General features: G+C 47.8%; 1 protein-coding gene across 1 annotated transcript; it reads right to left on the minus strand.

The window, feature by feature from the left end:
- Positions 1 to 2,432: 2,432 nt before the first annotated feature.
- Positions 2,433 to 3,368, minus strand: LOC127552312 (olfactory receptor 6B2-like). Its single transcript, XM_051982881.1, has one exon. The coding sequence runs from the start codon at positions 3,366 to 3,368 to the stop codon at positions 2,433 to 2,435; it is 936 nt and encodes a 311-aa protein (XP_051838841.1).
- Between the last annotated feature and the right edge of the window lie 16,057 nt (positions 3,369 to 19,425).

Consider the following 19,425-nt stretch of genomic DNA (forward strand, 5'->3'; position numbering starts at 1 on the left):
TCCTTGGGAAGGGAGAGGATTCCCTTACTTTCTTGTATATGGAACTAGGCTTTGGCTTGGCTTGGCTTGGCTTGGTGCGTGCCCCTATCACCCAATATGAAAGCAGCCTACCTCCAGGGAAAGACCAAATGTGTTCCCCTACAATATGGACAGCCTCTTTTGATTGGCTGCATACCCAGACTGAGGTAGCTTTCCTCTCTTTCCTAGAGTGTCTGGAAAAGGTGAAAATACAAGATCATCCACAGCATTGGTATCATGACCTTCCCCTTCCACTTTCCCCTTCTACTTCATGACCCCAAAAAATTGGGTTTAGGGTTTGTTTTATTCTTGCATTTGTCCTTTTGGGTTCTAGGTGCAGGGAATGGATCCCCACTAGACCCAGGGGCTAGATCCCTTGAGATCCTAAAACCCTAGAATTCCAGAATTGCTCTGAAAAGCCAAGTCCTGAGAACTCATCAAAGGATTTGAGTTTAAAATTTGAGAGGAGGGAAGTGGGGGTGGGGGGGTGGGAGGGAGGTCTGTGCTATATTGGAACTGAGCCAATTCATTACCCTAATCTTGCCCTCCCTGAGTTTGAGATGGTGTGAGATATTGGGAGAACATGTTTGAAGAAGAGTATGTGTAATTTTTTTCTTATAAGTTTGAGGTAGATATCCCTTTACAAAAGCTAAACAGTTGGAATGATTAAATGGAACTGGAAGGCAAAGGACCTCATAAAACTGAAAGAATCCTTTATGGAGGTCGAGAGCCAATGGTAGAGAGACTGTATTTCCAGACCTCTTCAGGGTATTGGAGAATCCTGAGGAAGGGTGAGATATAACATAATAGGCAGCAGGCACTGGAGTAGTAACTGTTATCTACCCATATTCAATGAGTTTCTCTCTTTACTCCTTGCAGACTAAAGTTATGTCTGCCACACACCCAGTGCCTGAAGTGGATGGGGATGGTGGCTTCCAGCTCACGGCAGTTTTCCTTGGTCGCTCTCTAGGGGAAGATATTTAGCTCCCTCTTGCAAGATCAGTTCCAATGCTGATTACAAAACCACCTTGGTAAAATCCCTCATCAAAGCAAAGAGTCATCAGAAAGAGAGAAAATATGCAGATTGGAGTGGCCTCTGGAGTTCGCCAAAGTCAACAAGGCCTTTGAATTAGGAATAAAATTTTAAGAAAACATAAAACTAGAGATAGAGAGAATGGAGGTGGGGAGAGGCTGATGATGGTGACAAGCCCTTTGCAAGTCTTAAAGGGACATATAAATGTCAGTTATAATTATCATTAGCCTACGGTCCCAAAGAAATGCAGCTAAGTGGTGCCATAGTGCACAGAGTGCCACATGTGGAGTGAGGAAGACCTGAGCTCCAATGTAACTTCAGATACTTATTAGCTATGTGACCCTGGGCAAGTCATTTAACCCTGTTTGCCTCAGTTTTGTCATCTGCACAATGATCTGGAGAAATGGCAAATCACTTCCAGTATCTTTGCTAAGAAAACTCCACTCATAAAGGGTGAGACGTGACTGAAATAGTCTCCGGGGTCACACAGCTAGTGTCTGTGGCCACATTTGAACTCAGAGCAATGGCTGACTCCAGGCAAGAGGCTCTATCTACTGGGCTACCTAGCTGTCCCTTCTCAAGCCTAGACAACCAACAAAAGCACAAATCAAGCCCGCTCTCAAGGAGGGAGAGCAGAGGTGGAGCTGGCTCTTAGCCCTCTCTCAGATTGCACCAGAATTCAGGACCATGGTGAGGGCTGGGCTCCTCCTGCCTGCATTTCTGTTGCGACCTCAGTTTTCCATTCAGAAGTACCTACATGCCTGTCAGAGACCTCTAGCAGCCTCCCCCTCTGATGTGTCCTCCCTACAATCTGAGGGGTTGGGCTTCAGGTATGAAGCCCACTTTTGTGTGGAAGTGGGGCTGCATTTGCGTTTTGTGCAATATAAACCTCTTCAGAGCCATTGCCTCCCCCTTAGAGCACTTGGGAAGCATTTACAGATATACCTGGCAAAAACAAAAACAAATCAAGCAAGATAAAAGCTTTATTAAAAGGAATCAAGAGTAACGATGGCTATTCAGCCCAGTAAACAGAGGTCAGAAGCTCTGGGGAAATTCTGCAGCTGCAGGTGAAGGGAAGAAGAGGCTTCCTGCAGCAGCCCAAGTGACGGAAAGTTCTCTCAGCTCACCTGTGCATGGTGGCTCAGGTGTGTTACAGACCAATCCAGGGCCCTTTGAAGGGTGAAGATCTGGGATAATGAAGAGAAAAAGCAAAGTTTTCGCTTCTGGGACATCCCTGAAGCAAAGATGGATAACAGCAAGGTTCCAGAGGCCCGACCACAATTCCATCCCCGCTCCTTGAGTCGGTCCTCGCTCTCCTGTCTCACTCGGGCCGGGCCTCCGTGAGCGTTCGAGCTGGGCCAGGGTGGCCCAGCGGGGGTCCCTAGCGCTGGAGGGAGATGCGCAAGCTCCTCCGGAAGCTGCCCTTGAACTCCTGGTTCCTCAGGCAGTAGATGAGGGGGTTCACGATGGGAGTCAGCACCGTATAGACGGCCGAGATCAGCTTGTTGGAGCTCCGGGAGTCGATGGCCTGGGGCCGCACGTACATGAAGATCATGGCCGTGTAGAAGATGACCACCACGCTGAGGTGGGAGGCGCAGGTGGAGAAGGCTTTCCAGCGACCGCCGGCCGAGGGGATCCGCAGCACGGCGGCGCAGATGTGCCCGTAGGAGAGCACGGTGGACACCAGGGGGAAGACCAGGATGATGAAGGCCATCACGAAGTCCACCAGCTCGGCCGTGGAGAAGTCCGCGCAGGCCAGCTTCAGGATGGGCGAGATGTCGCAGAAGAAGTGGTTCAGGACGCGGGAGCCGCAGAACGTGGCGCGCGAGATGAAGGCGATCTTGATCACGGACACGCCGAAGCCGCTGCCGAAAGAGAAGGCCACCAGGCGCGCGCAGAGGCCCGGCGTCATGACGGCCGGGTAGCGCAGCGGGTGCCCGATGGCCACGTAGCGGTCGTAGGCCATGGAGGCCAGGAGCACGCACTCGCTGCACACCAGAGCGCTGAAGAAGTAGAGCTGCGTCATGCAGCCCGCGAACGAGATGCTCCTGCGCCCGGACAGGAGCGCGTCCAGCAGCTTGGGGAGGATGTCCGACACGTAGCAGACCTCCAGGAAGGACAGGCTGCCCAGGAAGTAGTACATGGGCTTGTGGAGGGCCGCGCTGGTCCACACCACCAGCACGATGGTGGCGTTCTCCGCCAGGACGAAGACGTAGGCCAGGAGGAAGAGCAGGAAGAGCAGGGGCTGCAGCCGCGGGGCTGTGGGGAAGCCCACGAGGATGAACTCCCGGACGCTGCTCGCGTTCTCTCCCCTCATTCCGCTCTGGGGCTGCCGGCCGGGGGGGACAGAAGCGGAGACACGCTCAGGGACCAAGGGCCTCGGCTCCCCGGACGCGCGGCGGCTTCCGGAGACTTGCGTGCCCAGCCGGGACGGGAGGGGTCTCCCTGCCTCTCCTGACCTTATTGACAATTGGAATCATAAAGCGTGGGGAAGGGTAACCCGAGGGCCGGCCGGACTCCCTCGGAGAAGTCAGCCCCGAGCTACCGCGCGGGGATCCTCCGGGACATTGGGAGAGGGACCCACCATCCCCATGCCTGGGGCGCTCTTCCTGGCCGCTGTCACCCTCCCAGCTCTCTTACCTGGGCCTGCTCCCCTGCATCGCCCTAAGGAAAGCTGAGCCGCGAGAGCGCTGGGTCTGCGAGCAGCCAGAGTTCAAATCCGGCCTCAGACACTGACTGCAGGGAAGCCCTGCCCCTGGCGATCCTGATCCCCTGGCCAGGGACCCGGCCGCCCCTCCCGCACCTTTGCCGAGGGACCCCGCGGCCAGCCCGCGCAGTCAGGAGGAATCGAGATGCCTGAACAACAAGCCTAACCTGAAGAACGCCAGGACTTATAGGCACGGAACCGTCAGCTTCTGGAGCTCCGGGAAGTCTGGGGGGTGGACACTCGGACCGTCACCGGCGCAAAGGGGCCTCCCCTGGCTGCAGGAACAGGGCTTTGTGGGGCAGGGGCCCAGGGCGCAGCTGGAACTGAAGCGCTCACCCTTGCTCTTGATCCTCCGGGGCCCCCACTTCCCCCACCCATGGAGGAATATTAGACTCCTTTCCAGTGTGATCAGACCTTCTGCATCTCTGCCAGCCCCCTCCCCTCCACACACATGTACATGCAGTGACAGAACTCAGGTGCCCGTGCCCACATGCATACAGAGACACATGCACACAGGTGCATTACACACAGAGACAAATGCACACAGGTGCAGGTACACACAGAGACACGCGCACACAGGTGCAGGTACACACAGAGACACACACAGGTGCATTACACACAGAGACATACGCACACAGGTGCATCACACACAGACACACGCACACAGGTGCATTACACACAGAGACACACACAGGTGCATTACACACAGAGACATACGCACACAGGTGCATTACAGAGACATACACACAGGTGCAGGTACACACAGAGACACGCGCACACAGGTGCAGGTACACACAGAGACACACACAGGTGCATTACACACAGAGACAAATGCACACAGGTGCAGGTACACACAGAGACACGCGCACACCGGTGCATTACGCAGAGACATACACACAGGTGCAGGTACACACAGAGACACGCGCACACAGGTGCAGGTACACACAGAGACACACACAGGTGCATTACACACAGAGACAAATGCACACAGGTGCAGGTACACACAGAGACACGCGCACACCGGTGCATTACACAGAGACATACACACAGGTGCAGGTACACACAGAGACACGCGCACACAGGTGCAGGTACACACAGAGACACACACAGGTGCATTACACACAGAGACAAATGCACACAGGTGCAGGTACACACAGAGACACGCGCACACCGGTGCATTACACAGAGACATACACACACAGGTGCAGGTACACACAGAGACACGCGCACACAGGTGCAGGTACACACAGAGACACACACAGGTGCATTACACACAGAGACAAATGCACACAGGTGCAGGTACACACAGAGACACGCGCACACCGGTGCATTACGCAGAGACATACACACAGGTGCAGGTACACACAGAGACACGCACACAGGTGCAGGTACACACAGAGACACACACAGGTGCATTACACACAGAGACATACGCACACAGGTGCATCACACACAGACACACGCACACAGGTGCATTACACACAGAGACACACACAGGTGCATTACACACAGAGACATATGCACACAGGTGCATCACACACAGACACACGCACACAGGTGCATTACACACAGAGACACACACAGGTGCATTACACACAGAGACATACGCACACAGGTGCATCACACACAGACACACACACGCACACAGGTGCATTACACACAGAGACACACACAGGTGCATTACACACAGAGACATACGCACACAGGTGCATTACACACAGACACACGCACACAGGTGCATTACACACAGAGACACACACACAGGTGCATTACACACAGAGACATACGCACACAGGTGCATTACACACAGACACACGCACACAGGTGCATTACGCACAGAGACACACACAGGTGCATTACACACAGAGACATACGCACACAGGTGCATTACACACAGACACATGCACACAGGTGCATTACACACAGAGACACACACAGGTGCATTACACACAGAGACATACGCACACAGGTGCATTACACACAGAGACACACGCACACAGGTGCATTACACACAGAGACACACACAGGTGCATTACACACAGAGACATACGCACACAGGTGCATTACACACAGATACACGCACACAGGTGCATTACACACAGAGACATATGCACACAGGTACATTACACACAGAGACAAATGCACACAGGTGCATTACACACAGACACACACACAGGTGCATTACACACAGAGACACACGCACACAGGTGCAGGTATACACAGAGACACACGCACACAGGTGCATTACACAGAGACATACACACAGGTGCAGGTACACACAGACACACACAGGTGTATTACACACAGAGACACACACAGGTGCATTACACACAGAGACACACGCACACAGGTGCATTACACACAGAGACACACACAGGTGCATTACACACAGAGACATACGCACACAGGTGCATTACACATAGACACACGCACACAGGTGCATTACACACAGAGACACACACAGGTGCATTACACACAGAGACATACGCACACAGGTGCATTACACATAGACACACGCACACAGGTGCATTACACAGAGACATACACACAGGTGCAGGTACACACAGAGACACGCGCACACAGGTGTATTACACACAGAGACACACACAGGTGCATTACACACAGACACACACACAGGTGCATTACACCCAGACACACACACAGGTGCATTACACACAGAGACACACACAGGTGCATTACACACAGAGACATACGCACACAGGTGCATTACACACAGACACACACACACAGGTGCATTACACACAGAGACACACACAGGTGCATTACACACAGAGACATACGCACACAGGTGCATTACACACAGAGACACACACACAGGTGCATTACACACAGAGACACATGCACACAGGTGCATTACACACAGAGACACACACAGGTGCAGGTACACACAGAGACACACGCACACAGGTGCATTACACAGAGACATACACACAGGTGCAGGTACACACAGAGACACACGCACACAGGTGTACTACACAGAGACATACACACAGGTGCATTACACACAGACACACACAGGTGTATTACACACAGAGACACACACACAGGTGCATTACACACAGAGACAAATGCACACAGGTGCATTACACACAGAGACACATGCACACAGGTGCATTACACACAGAGACACACACACAGGTGCAGGTACACACAGAGACACACGCACACCGGTGCATTACACAGAGACATACACACAGGTGCAGGTACACACAGAGACACACGCACACCGGTGCATTACACAGAGACATACACACAGGTGCAGGTACACACAGAGACACACGCACACAGGTGTATTACACAGAGACATACACACAGGTGCAGGTACACACAGAGACACACGCACACAGGTGTATTACACACAGAGACACACACACAGGTGCATTACACACAGACACACACACAGGTGCATTACACACAGAGACACACACACAGGTGCATTACACACAGAGACACACGCACACAGGTGCATTACACACAGAGACACGCGCACACAGGTGTATTACACAGAGACATACACACAGGTGCAGGTACACACAGAGACACACGCATACAGGTGTATTACACACAGAGACACATACACATCTATACACGTAGAGATGCACATGCACAGATGCACACTCATGCACACACACACACACACCTCAGTGAACTGTTTTCACCCCAGTTGAAACCATCTCCAGGTGCAGCTTGGCTGGAGCTCCACCTGCTGCAGCAGGGAAAGCCTCTTATTTGGTCTTCTCCGGGGTTGAGCCTGAGACCTCCGCTGGAGGCCTTTAAGCAGTCTGGATATCCAGGGCTGGGATTTGGCTCTGAACGCCGGCACTGGCCACGTGTCTGCCTCCTCCGTGATGCCAAGAGTTGTGTGTCTCTGGCTCTGCCAAATGGTTAGACCTGGGGCCCGGACCTCAATTCTGCAGCTTGAGCAGCCAGTGGGAGCCTCAATCCCTGTCTTCAGGGGGCTTCCATCTACTTGAAAGTCCGACCAAGAAGTTAAATGGGAATTCCAGAGAGCTGAATCAAGCTGGGGAGAGGGATTTACAGGCATTGGTCATGGGGGGAGGGGAGGAGAGAGGTTCTGCCCTGTTTGGGGGTCCTGTCAGGCACAGCCAACGTGGAATGCTCCTTCACAAGAAAGAGCGCCAAGATTCATGACAGCCTAAGATTTATTAGCTTTTGGAGTGGATCCAGCAGAGGAAGAGCAGGTACTGACCTCCTCTCTAGGGCTTGCACACAAAATGCAGCTTTGTCTCTCTCCATCTGCAAGTCTGTCTTCCTATCTTCCTCCCTGACTGGCTGGCTGGCTGCTATCTGCCTGCCATTCATCCATCCATCCTCCCTCCTATCCATCTATCTCCCACCCCTCCATCTGTCAATCTAACCTTTCTATTCATCCAGCCAGCCATTTACCTGTTAATCAATCTACTCCCTCTTTATTCATCCAAGCAGCCATCTATTCAATCAGTCTATCTACCTCTCTTTCTTTTTATCCAAATATTCATCCATCCAGCTACCTGTCAATCTGCCCCTCTTTCTATTCATCCACTGGCCATCTATCCAGTCAACCATCTATCCATCTCTCTACTCCTCTTTCTAATTATCCAATTATTCATCCTTCCATCCATCTATCTCAGAATACATAATTTGGAGAAATTGAAAAGCAAGGCACCCTCATCACCGCCACTGCCACCACCCTCTGCCATCCTCTGCTCCTCTTTCCTGAACGCCCCCTAATCAGTCAAGAAGTCCTCTCAGGTCTTCTGGCTCGTGGCTCCTGCAGCCACCCTCACTCCTTCTAGAGCCTAACTAGCTGCATTGAACCATTATGATAATCCTTGACCTGCTCTTTCCCCTCTCTACTTGACCCTGTGCACTGGTTCTAGGCTTTTATAAAGAAGAAAATACACCTGTTTGCAGCTATGTAAAAGATTTCTCTCTGAGCCTTGGTTTCTTTATCTGCAGATGGAGACAATGGTCTTTGTACAATGCATCCCAGAAGCCCTTGTGGACCATGAGCTCTGCTGGCCAGAGGGCTGTAGTTTATTCGTTCCTTCATCCTCTCTCCTGGGTGCTCACTGGCAGCTCCCAGAACCCACCACCTAGTGTCAGTGGGGCCCCTACTCTCAGTCTGTCCCCCTCTCTGCTTTGGTGCACGTCGTCTCCTCTTGCTCCCAATCTGTTTCGGTCTCCCCTTCCTCACAGACCTGGACAATCTCTGTCCCCTGCCTTAACCATAACCATAAAAAGTGAACATAGCCAGGACTGATTTACATTCAGTCTCCATCGTTCTCTCTCTGGATGCAGATGGCGTTTTCTGCCCAAAGTTTATTGGGATTGCCTTGGATTGGGATTTATTGGAACCGCTACACATTCTCTTTTCCAAAAATTAAAATTCCAACTCACTTGATATGGATTAAATGTCCACTGTGTGCAAAGAGACGTTTGGCAAGCATTGCTCTCAGGGACCTCATGCTGTACTGGGGCTGAATGTCACACATAGAAATAGTTGTGATATGGGAGAGACTATGATGGGCTCAAGGCAGGGGACAGAGATTGTCCGGGTCTGTGAGGAAGGGGAGACCGAAACAGATTGGGAGCAAGAGGAGCTGACACGCACCAAAGCCGAGAGGGGGACAGACTGAGAGTAGGGGCCCCACTGACACTAGGTGGTGGGTTCTGGGAGCTGCCAGTGAGCACCCAGGAGAGAGGATGAAGGAACGAATAAACTACAGCCCTCTGGCCAGCAGAGCTCATGGTCCACAAGGGCCTCTGGGATGCATTGTACAAAGACCATTGTCTCCATCTGCAGATAAAGAAACCAAGGCTCAGAGAACTTTTTTTTTTTTATTTCTCTCTCTCATGGTTTTTCCCTTTTGTTCTATTTTTTCTCTTCCAACATGATTCATAAAGAAATATGCATTTTTAAAAGTATGTACAGTATAACCAGGGAAAATGATGTTTAAAAAGGAAAAAGAAAAATCCAAAAGAGAATGTGTAAGGTAATGAAAGAACATCAAGTGACAGAACAAGAATTAGAAGAAGAACGGGGTAGTGATGAGGGGAGATGATGGAGGTCTGAGATAGGGGGGAAAAGAGAAAGGGAGAATCCAGGACGGGAAGGATGGGAGAGAAGAAAGGTGGGTGGGAGGAAGCACAGGAGAGGGCAAATGGTGAAGGAGTGATAGAAGGACAGAGGGCAGAGAAGAAGGTCAGAAGCTCCTTGACTCAGCTGGGGGGGGGGAACTGAGAGGTGTTGCCGGCTTGCTTCTGAGAAGGGTCACACAGGGTGTCACCCCAGGTCTCACAGGGTACCCAGGCAGGGCTGGGATTCTGACTGCAGAGCCCCTCTGGGCACAGGAATGGCTGGGGGGGGGTGCTAGCATGGCTGGACCTGGGATCTCCAAGTCCTTTCCCTCCCTCCCTCTCTCCTGATTAAGCCTGGGGGCTTTCAGACTCAGAGCCCTCACCCTCAGCCAAGGCCCCAACTCCATGGAAATCCCCCGGTCCTGATTTCCTTGTGTCTGGCCATCAATGACCCAGTTCCTCTCCCAGGAACCAATGGCACAGCTTTTTGCAGGTTTGTTTGGGGTGGGGACCCCATGGTGCCAGAAGGCTTGGGCAAACCTCTGCTGCCTCCCTCCCTGCCGCTCTTCCCGCCATCCTGGGCAGCCACTTTCTTCCTATACTGCCCGAGCAGGAGGGGCCCACTGACTGCCCGGAGCTCAGCACCTGCCATGCTGCCCGCTGCTAGGCAAGGTGAGCAAAGTGGAGGGGCTCCGAGACAGGAGGGCTGAGGGGAGCAGAGTCACAAGGGGTCTCTGGGAATTAGGACCCCGGCCTCACGTCTGAAAGTGGCCGCTGGGTGATACTGGAACTCTTTCCCGGGGGGCACGTGGGCTCGAGCCCGCTAGCTATCCTAGCTCCATGCACCTGGTTCCGGGCAGGAAGGAGGAAGGGGTCCGCAGGCCTGGGCAGCCTTACCTGCTGCACCAGAGCTTGGCTCTCTCTTCCCCCAGCCTGGGGTCACCTGAACTCTGGCCTGCGGGATCCTGCCGCGGCGCCTGGGAGAGACGGAGAGGAGACTGTAGACTGGCCTCTGCCTTCCTGTGCACAAAGGAGATTTTTTTCTACTGATGCTTGGGGACTCTTGGGTCCCGATTCCCCAAGCCGCCCAGATGTGACCACACCACGAAGCCAATTAGAAGAAAGTCCCTGTGGCCCAAGCAGGGCCACTCCAGGAGGGTGGGGGAGTGAGAAGTCAGAGAGACCTCCCCTCACTTGGCAGGGGAAGACCCAGGAGGGTCTGTGGGGAGTGTGCCCCCAGTGTGCCCAGTCCTTGCCCACAGTCCTCCCTGTCCTGATGTGCCCAGTCCCTCCATCATTCCTGAAGAAGGCTTGTCTTCAGGCTGGCCAACAGTCCAAGCCAGGAGGACAAGGGGAGGGCGAAGGGACAGAGGGAGGGAGTCCCTGAGGAAGGGAGAGCCGAGTCTCCCTTAAGGACTGGGGCCACTGGGTGAAAAACTTGGTTTGCTTCCCCCACCTTCCAGAGTAGCAGAGAATGGCTTTCATATTCCTAGATTGGCTTCTACCCCTGGGCGGGGTCACTCATGATGCAGACCTTGCCATGGCCAAAGCAGAAAGGGGGGCTCTGCCCCCAACCCCAGGTTGAGACACTTCATGCAATTCATTTAATGATGGAGTTGTGATCCCAGAATTTAGAATAGTGAGAGTCTCAGCAGCCAAGCTGTCCAACTAGGAGCCAAGGGGAGGAGGGTACCCTGCCTCAGTGAGAGGGGGCCCCCCACCTGGGAAGGTCGTCCATTCTATGTTCACAAGCCTTAATTCTGAGAAGGCCCCAGGGAAAATGTGCCCAGAAAAGTGGCTATTTCTTTTTGTATCTTTGTCCATTAGCATTTGTCATCCATAGTTCCAATTGACTTGTGATGGAATATGTCATCCACATACAAAGGGAAAACTATGGAAATGTGGACTGAAACATAGTCTTTTTACTTCGTTTTGCTTTTGGTTTTTTCCCTTTTGGTCTGAATTTTCTTACACAACATGACAAATGTGGAAATATGTTTTAAGGGATTGCACGTGTATAAATCTATATCAGATTGCTTGCTATCTTGAGGAGGAAAGAAATAAAGAAGGGAGAGAGAGAAAATGCAGAACAGAAAATATTAGAAAAAGGAATGTTAAAAATTATCTATATGTCTATTTGGAAAAATAAAATGTTCTCTACTGAGAAATAAAAAATTATTATGAGCATTTGTTATAAGCACCTTGAAAGCAGGGACATTGTGTGGAGTTAGGGCTTAACAAATGCTCAGGACATATGTGTTTAATGATGTCAGAGAAGCCCCTTCAGAAACCTGAAGAGGGTTTCAGCTCTCTTTTCTCTTTCTTTATTCCTAGAAAATTAATATCAATTACAGACATACAAAATGTGATGCTCAGATGTGTTGGTATATTGATTTTTTTAAATTAAGTTCTAATATATAGTGGTTGAATTAGACATTTTAAATCATTTTAAAAGTATTTTGTTAAGAGGATAATTAATCATTTAGTTTACTCAGTAACATATCCTTAAATAACACAAAGGTGATCTCAGAAAAACAAATTATCTTCTGGAGTATATGTTCTAACAACATATCTACCAGTAAAAGTTTAAAGACATGATCTTTTATCACTTTTTGTAACGATGTGGGGAGAATCTATTTTAGGGTGCCAAATAATACTTTCTGGCACCTCCCTAATCCTCTCAATTACTGAAAATTGAAATTGGGGCAGAAACAATTAAATCAATCAGGGCCCCTGGAACATGCCCTGATTGATTTAATTGTTTCTGCCCCATTACCTGGGAGTTTGGTGGGTGAGTTTCTTTTACACAAAATACTTCACATTTTTGCCCTGAAAATCAAGAAAACATGTTTTGCAATTTGTCGACTGTTGAGTTCTTTGTTAACCTTTCCCTACCCAGATCCCTCTCATGACAACCCGACAAATACTTCAAGCCAGATTTAAGTGGAGCTTCCGAGTCGTCCCTTCTCCATGATGCAAAGACACAGTGGAGAGATTTGAGATGGGTCAGAAATACCTGAGTTCAAATCCAGCCCCGAACACTTTCTGGGAAAGTCCCTAACCCCCTTTGTTTCAGGTTGTTGTAAGGATCAGATAACATTTGTCAAGTGCTTAGCACAGTGCCTGGCCCACAGTAGGTGCTCCATAAATGCTTCTTCCCTTTCTCTCCCTTCCCATCTCCAGGCCCTTCCCTATCCTGAGTGCTGTCCTCTGGACTCGCTGACGTCCTTCCTCAATAACCCTCCAGATAGCATCTGATCAGAGGCCGCATAACAGGACAAATGGGGCTCCCCAGGGCCTCTAGATCCCATCTCCTTGCCAGGTGTTCGACATCTTCCCAATCCTTTTGGCTGGATGGGCTATTTTTCTCTCTATTGATCTTTACACTACTAATCTCTCGCCTGTTTCCCAACTCTCATTTCTGGACATTTTATTAACTTAGTGAATGTGGATGTGCTCACATGCATTTACCTTCTTAATATACAATGTTTTCCCAGTACCAATTCTATCTAGCTTATTTTTAAAAGATTCCCCAAATTAAATCACTATTGATTTTGTTTTTAAATGTTTTTATTTATTTTAATCTTAAGTGAAAAATAGGAAAAAACATAGCCATGTACACAGCAGAACATAAGATTCAAAAGATAAGCCATAAATCTCCATTTCAAGCAAACCTAAATAATAAATAAATACTAGACATCATGTTCACATCTGTCCGACTTTTCTTGGTTTCCTTGTAGGTGTTTTTTGGTCCTTTGCTGGGCAGTTTTTATTCTTTTTATTTTTAAAAATGTTTCTCTTGAAATATCTGAGGCAGTAAGGCAGCACAGTGGATGGAGCGTCAGACTTGAAGTCAAAAAGCCTTGAGTTCACATTCTGTCTCAAACACTGTGGGGTCATGATCTCTCTCAGTCCACATCCTTCCTTGCAAAAATGGGCAGCACATGTAAATCTCTTTGCAAAATTTAAAATGCTGTACAAATGCTTACTCTTGTAAAATGTTATTAAAATGGGAATAAAATGGCACCTACCTGGGTGGGCAGCAAGTCAGGTAAGAGACATAAAGAAAGCTCTACATGAATGCTAGCTGGTACCACCAGCAGTATCATTGTCATTAACATCAGTAATAATACATATATAATAATAAATACAAATTCCGCCCCACCCCCCAGAGTCACAATCTAGTCAGGGGCTCCTCCCACTAAATTTCCCTGACCGCCTCCTCACTTTATGGCCTGTGCTGTGCTTTCTTGTGCCCTAAGCACTTTGGGCAATTGCATTTAGCCATTGGAGGCCAAGGTTCCATCTTTTTTCCTATGAACTTCTGTATACTTCAATGGCCTTTCTTTCTGCTCTCACATAGGCTTCACTGATGGTGTATAAATACAGACAATCTTCTCTCTCCATCCTTTTTTTTTTATGTAATTATAACTTTTTATTGACAGAGCCCATGCCTGGGTAATTTTTTACAGCATTATCCTTTGCACTCACTTCTGTTCCAATTTTTTTCCCCTCCCTCCCTCCATCCCCTCCCCCAGATGGTAAACAGTCCTATACATGTTAAATGTGTCACGGTATATCCTAGATACAATATATGTTTGCAGAACCGAACAGTTCTCTTGTTGCACAGGGAAAATTGGATTCAGAAGGTAAAAATAACCCGGGAAGAAAAACAAAAATTTTGTAATGTAAATGTAAAATTGTTTCTTTTTCACCTGTTTTCACCTGTAAAAATGTAAAAATGTAAAAAACAACAGTTTACATTCATTTCCCAGTGTACTTTCTTTGGGTGTAGCTGCTTCTGTCCATCCTTGATCAATTGAAACTAAGTTAGAACTTCTCTTTATCGAAGAGATCCATGTCCATCAGAATACATCCTCATACAGTATCGTTGTTGAGATATATAATGATCTCCTGCTTCTGCTCATCTCACTCAGCATCAGTTCATGCAAGTCTCGCCAGTCCTCTCTGTATTCATCCTGCTGGTCATTCCTTATAGAACAATAATATTCCATAACATTCATATACCACAATTTACCCAGCCATTCTCCAATTGATGGGCATCCATTCATTTTCCAGTTTCTAGCCACTACAAACAGGGCTGCCTCTCCATCCTTTTTAGATTAAAACCCTATTGATGAGATAGGTGAAACATTGTGAGAGGTTGTTTATAGGCCAGGAAGACCTGGATTCAAGCCTCTGACATGTTCTGGATCTGTGTCCTGGACAATCACTTCATGTCTTAGGGATGTAGGTAGCTTGGTCAGACTACATAGTTGAGCGTCAGGAGGTGCGAATTTAGGGTTAGGATTAGGGTTAGGGTTCTGCATTGATGTAGGATTAGGGTTCTGCATTGATGTAAGATTAGGGTTAGGGTTAGGGTTAGGGTTAGGGTTCTGCATTGATGTAGGGTTAGGGTTAGGGTTAGGTTAGGGTTAGGGTTAGGGTTAGGGTTCTGCGTTGATGTAGGGTTAGGGTTCTGCATTGATGTAGGTTTAGGGTTAGGGTTAGGGTTAGGGTTCTGTATTGATGTAGGGTTAGGGTTCTGCATTGATGTAGGGTTAGGGTTAGGGTTCTGCGTTGATATAGGGGTTAGGGTTAGGGTTAGGTTAGGGTTAGGGTTAGGGTTAGGGTTCTGCGTTGATATAGGGGTTAGGGTTAGGGTTAAGGGTTAGGGTTAGGGTTAGGGTTAGGGTTAGGGTTAGGGTTCTGCATTGATGTAGGGTTAGGGTTCTGCATTGATGTAGGTTTAGGGTTAGGGTTAGGGTTAGGGTTCTGTATTGATGTAGGGTTAGGGTTCTGCATTGATGTAGGGTTAGGGTTAGGGTTCTGCATTGATATAGGGGCTTCCTCTCCCTGATGCTCCCTAATAAGCCACAGGTCTAATGCAAGATCTCAGGCAAATACATTTTTAAGATGAGCCTAGACCAGTCATCTGGGACAGGTTGAAATCATCTAATTCATTGAGTATTGGTAGATAAGGAGAGGAAAGAGAGAGGAGGATGAAGAGGAGGAAGAGGAAGAAGAAGAGCAAAAGGAGAAAGAAAAAGAGGAGAAAGAAAAGAGGAAAAAGAAGGAAAAAGAAAAAAGAGGAGAGAAATTAAAAGGGGAGAAAAATAAAAATCAGGAGAAGAAAACAAAGGGGAGGAAAGTGTAGAGGAGTAAAATGAGGGGTGAGGGAAAGGAGAGGGAGAGGGATGAAGAGGAGAAGAAGAGAGGGAATAAAGGAGTAAAAGAGGAAGAAGAAAAGAAGGAAGAGAAAAAAGGAGAGGAAGTAAAAGTAAGGAGAGGAGGAGAAAGAGAAGAAAGAAAAGGGGGAGGGGAAGGAGGGAAGGAAGAAGAGGAGGAGAAAAAGAAAAAGGAGATGGAGGGGAAGGAGGAGAAATTGGTTCAGCCACGTAGTTACAGAGGGAAGAAAAGCTGAGATTCTCTACTGATAGTGTTGGAGATGGCATCATAAATGCAGCAACTTCTATTTTTAAATTTGAATATTTGAATTTCATCTCTTAGACTAGTACCCAGTTTTCCCAAATTGTTTCCCCAAAGGAAAAGGGTAAAGCCCTTGTTGCCATTCAGAAGCAAAGCCAGCCCTGCCCACTAGCGGCCTAGCTGGGTACTGGAGCCTGCCAACAGGTGCGGGCTGTAGAAAGTGAATGTCAAGGACAGCTCAGACACTGCGTTCTGAGAAGTTTTAGCTTCGGTGGCAAAGTGGCCCAGACAACAGCGAACTCCTGTGTGAAGGTGGGAAACTCTCCTCAGGATGGGCTGCGTTTTGTTCTTGTTTTAACTCTGATTTTTAAATAACGGAGATTTTCTTTTCAAATGATGTTTTCTGGAAAGAAAAATTCCTTCTGGTTTTCATTTTGAATTTATCTCTCATTCATTCTCCTTTTAAAGCCTTTTCTCGTCTCTTCACTTCAATGTTGCTTTCTAGGTCCGAGTTCCCTCCTGAAGCCACTTAGATCATCTCACTGTGGCCACCTGGAGTTCTTGTCGGGGTTAGAATTTAAGCCTCCCAAGGATCAGAATAAATTACTTCAGCCCAGGTGTTCCTACCCCACTGCTTGCAGCCTCCCTCAGAAACCTGTGACTCCGTGGTCCAGTACAAGGTGTGGGACAATTTGTCATCACTGTTTTAGGATCTGCTTTTCAGAGATGGCTGCCAATGAATGACACCCTCAGCCCGCAGCAGTTTCTCCAGTGCTCTTTAGGGCACCTGGAGCTATTAGGAAACAGGTTCCCTCAGAAGGGAGTGGGCGTTCCTTCCCCTCACTGGAGGCTTCCAAGCAAGAGCACGAGGATCCCAAGGTCACAGTCCCTCTAAGGTGACAGTGGCCACTTAGTCCAATTACACCTGAGAAAGAAGGTCCTCCAGTTGTCAGCGGCCATCTTCTTTTTTAAAGGGCTCCAAATCGCAGAGAAAAATACAAATTAAACCAAATATAAAGTTCCACCCCTCAGACTGGCAAAGGCAACACAAAATGAAGGGGCTGTCAAAAAAAGAAAATCCATTTCTGCCGGTGACGCTGGTTTAGGCTTTCTCTGACCTGGGGATATCACTGCAAGACCCAAAACAAAGACAAAGGAAAAGAATCCCTATATTAAGTACTGGAGTTGGGCCCTTGCCTACCTGGACCACACAAAAAGATGCTGGGGGTGGCTTTGGGCCTGGGGAACTGACCCACACCTGAGTGACCAGTCTCTGCTGACCGACCATGAGGCAGAAAGCAGCCTCTTCTCCAGCTGTTTAGCCAGAATGCCGGCACCTTGTCAAAGGCCATCAGGGCTTTTGCTGCTTTTGTGTCTTAAAGTGGAGGATCTCGGTGACCAAAAGACAAACATGACATCGTTCCTGATCTCAAAGAGATAATTATAATTAGGCTTATTAATCAATCAATGTCCATTGCTGAATCCTCATCCAGGTCACACACACTTACCGCAGGTCTTCCAGAGGGTTCTGTCCTTTGCCTTCTCCTCCCCCTCCACACTTCTGCACCCGTGAGTTTGTGGTAATAATTTTCAGATCTCTGCATCCTCTCCGCTGACCTCTAGTCTCCCATCCCCACTGCCCGGCAGACACCTGGAACTGGATGTCCCAGAGACCCTAAAGTCAATGTAACCCAAGATGAACTCTCTCTTTCCCTCGTCTCTGCCCCCACCACTCAGATCTTCCAGACTCCGGCTTCTGCACTCTCTCCTAGCTGCAGTCAAAGAGCTCTTCAGATGGACCCTGTTCAAATATCTGTGTATTTCTAGCTAGCTAGCTATTGACCCTCATCTCCTGCTTTAATAATCCTGTTTAAAAAAGGAAACTAAATTAAAAATAATGAGAAAAAAAAAGGAAACTAGGTTAGTCACCTATTCTTGTGGAGATCATTCTGACTCTTCAAATCAGCCGCGAGTAACTATTATTCATCTGACTTTGTGACCCCATTTGGAGTTTTCTTGGTCAGGACTCTGGAATGGTTTGCTATTTTCTCTCCAGTTCATTTTACAGATAAGAAAATGGAAGTGAACAGGGTTAAGTGACTAGCTCAGGATCACACAGCTAAGAAGTGTCTGCAGTTAGATTTGCACTCAGGTCTTCCTGACTCTGGTCGGAATGCTCTATCCACTGCATCATCCTAAGCATTTAGTAAAAACCTATTTCTGTGCCTGGCATGGGAAGCTAAGTGGAACTGTGGTTAGAGCACCCAGCATGGAGTCAGGAAGACTCAATTTTTTAAAAAAATCCTCAAATTAAAGCCCAACCTCAAGAGACTTCCTAGCTGTGTGATCCTGGGCAGATCACACATCTCTGTACCACACTGTGAATTGTTTCCCATTACCATTTATCGATTACATTTTTCTATAAAAATTCTCTGCAAGTCTTTGTCAATCTGCTTCAATTCTTATAAATCAACATTGGTCCCATGCTTTATTTGTTTCTTGACTCAGTTCCTTGGGCATCAGCTTCCTTCAGTCCAAATGCCCAGGTTATATTTATGACTTGTGTCTATACCTGTAATGAAAAATAGTCCTCATTCTCTGATTGTTTCTAAATGATACTATTTAAGTATTTTTATTTCCTCTTCTGTTAACTTAGGCAGTTTATATTTTTGTAAATATTCTTTCATTTCTGTTAGATTGTCAGACTTTGCTTTTGGGCAAAATATCTCCTAATTATTGCTTTAATTTCTTTTTCATTGGTGGTAAGTTTCGCCCTTTCATTTTTGATGCTAGTGATTTTTTTTTCCATTTTTTGATTAAATTAACCAAAGATTTATCTATTTTATTAGTTTCTTTCATAAAACCAACTCTTTGTTTTGTTTATTAGTTCAATAGGTTTTTTGGTTTCTATTTTATTAATCTTTCTTTGAGTTTCAAAATTTTCTGATTTGATGTTTAATTGGGGGGTTTAATTTGTTCTTTTCCTAACCTTTTTAGTTGCATGCCTAATTCATTGATTTACTCTTTCTCTATTTTATTTATGTTGCTATTTAGATATGTAAAATTTCCCCTAAGAATTGCTTTGGCTGAATCCCATAGGTTTTAGTATATTGTCTCGTTATTATCATTTTCTTGG

Source organism: Antechinus flavipes, chromosome 2 (genome assembly GCF_016432865.1).
Source record: "Antechinus flavipes isolate AdamAnt ecotype Samford, QLD, Australia chromosome 2, AdamAnt_v2, whole genome shotgun sequence".
NCBI classification, from domain to species: domain Eukaryota; kingdom Metazoa; phylum Chordata; class Mammalia; order Dasyuromorphia; family Dasyuridae; genus Antechinus; species Antechinus flavipes.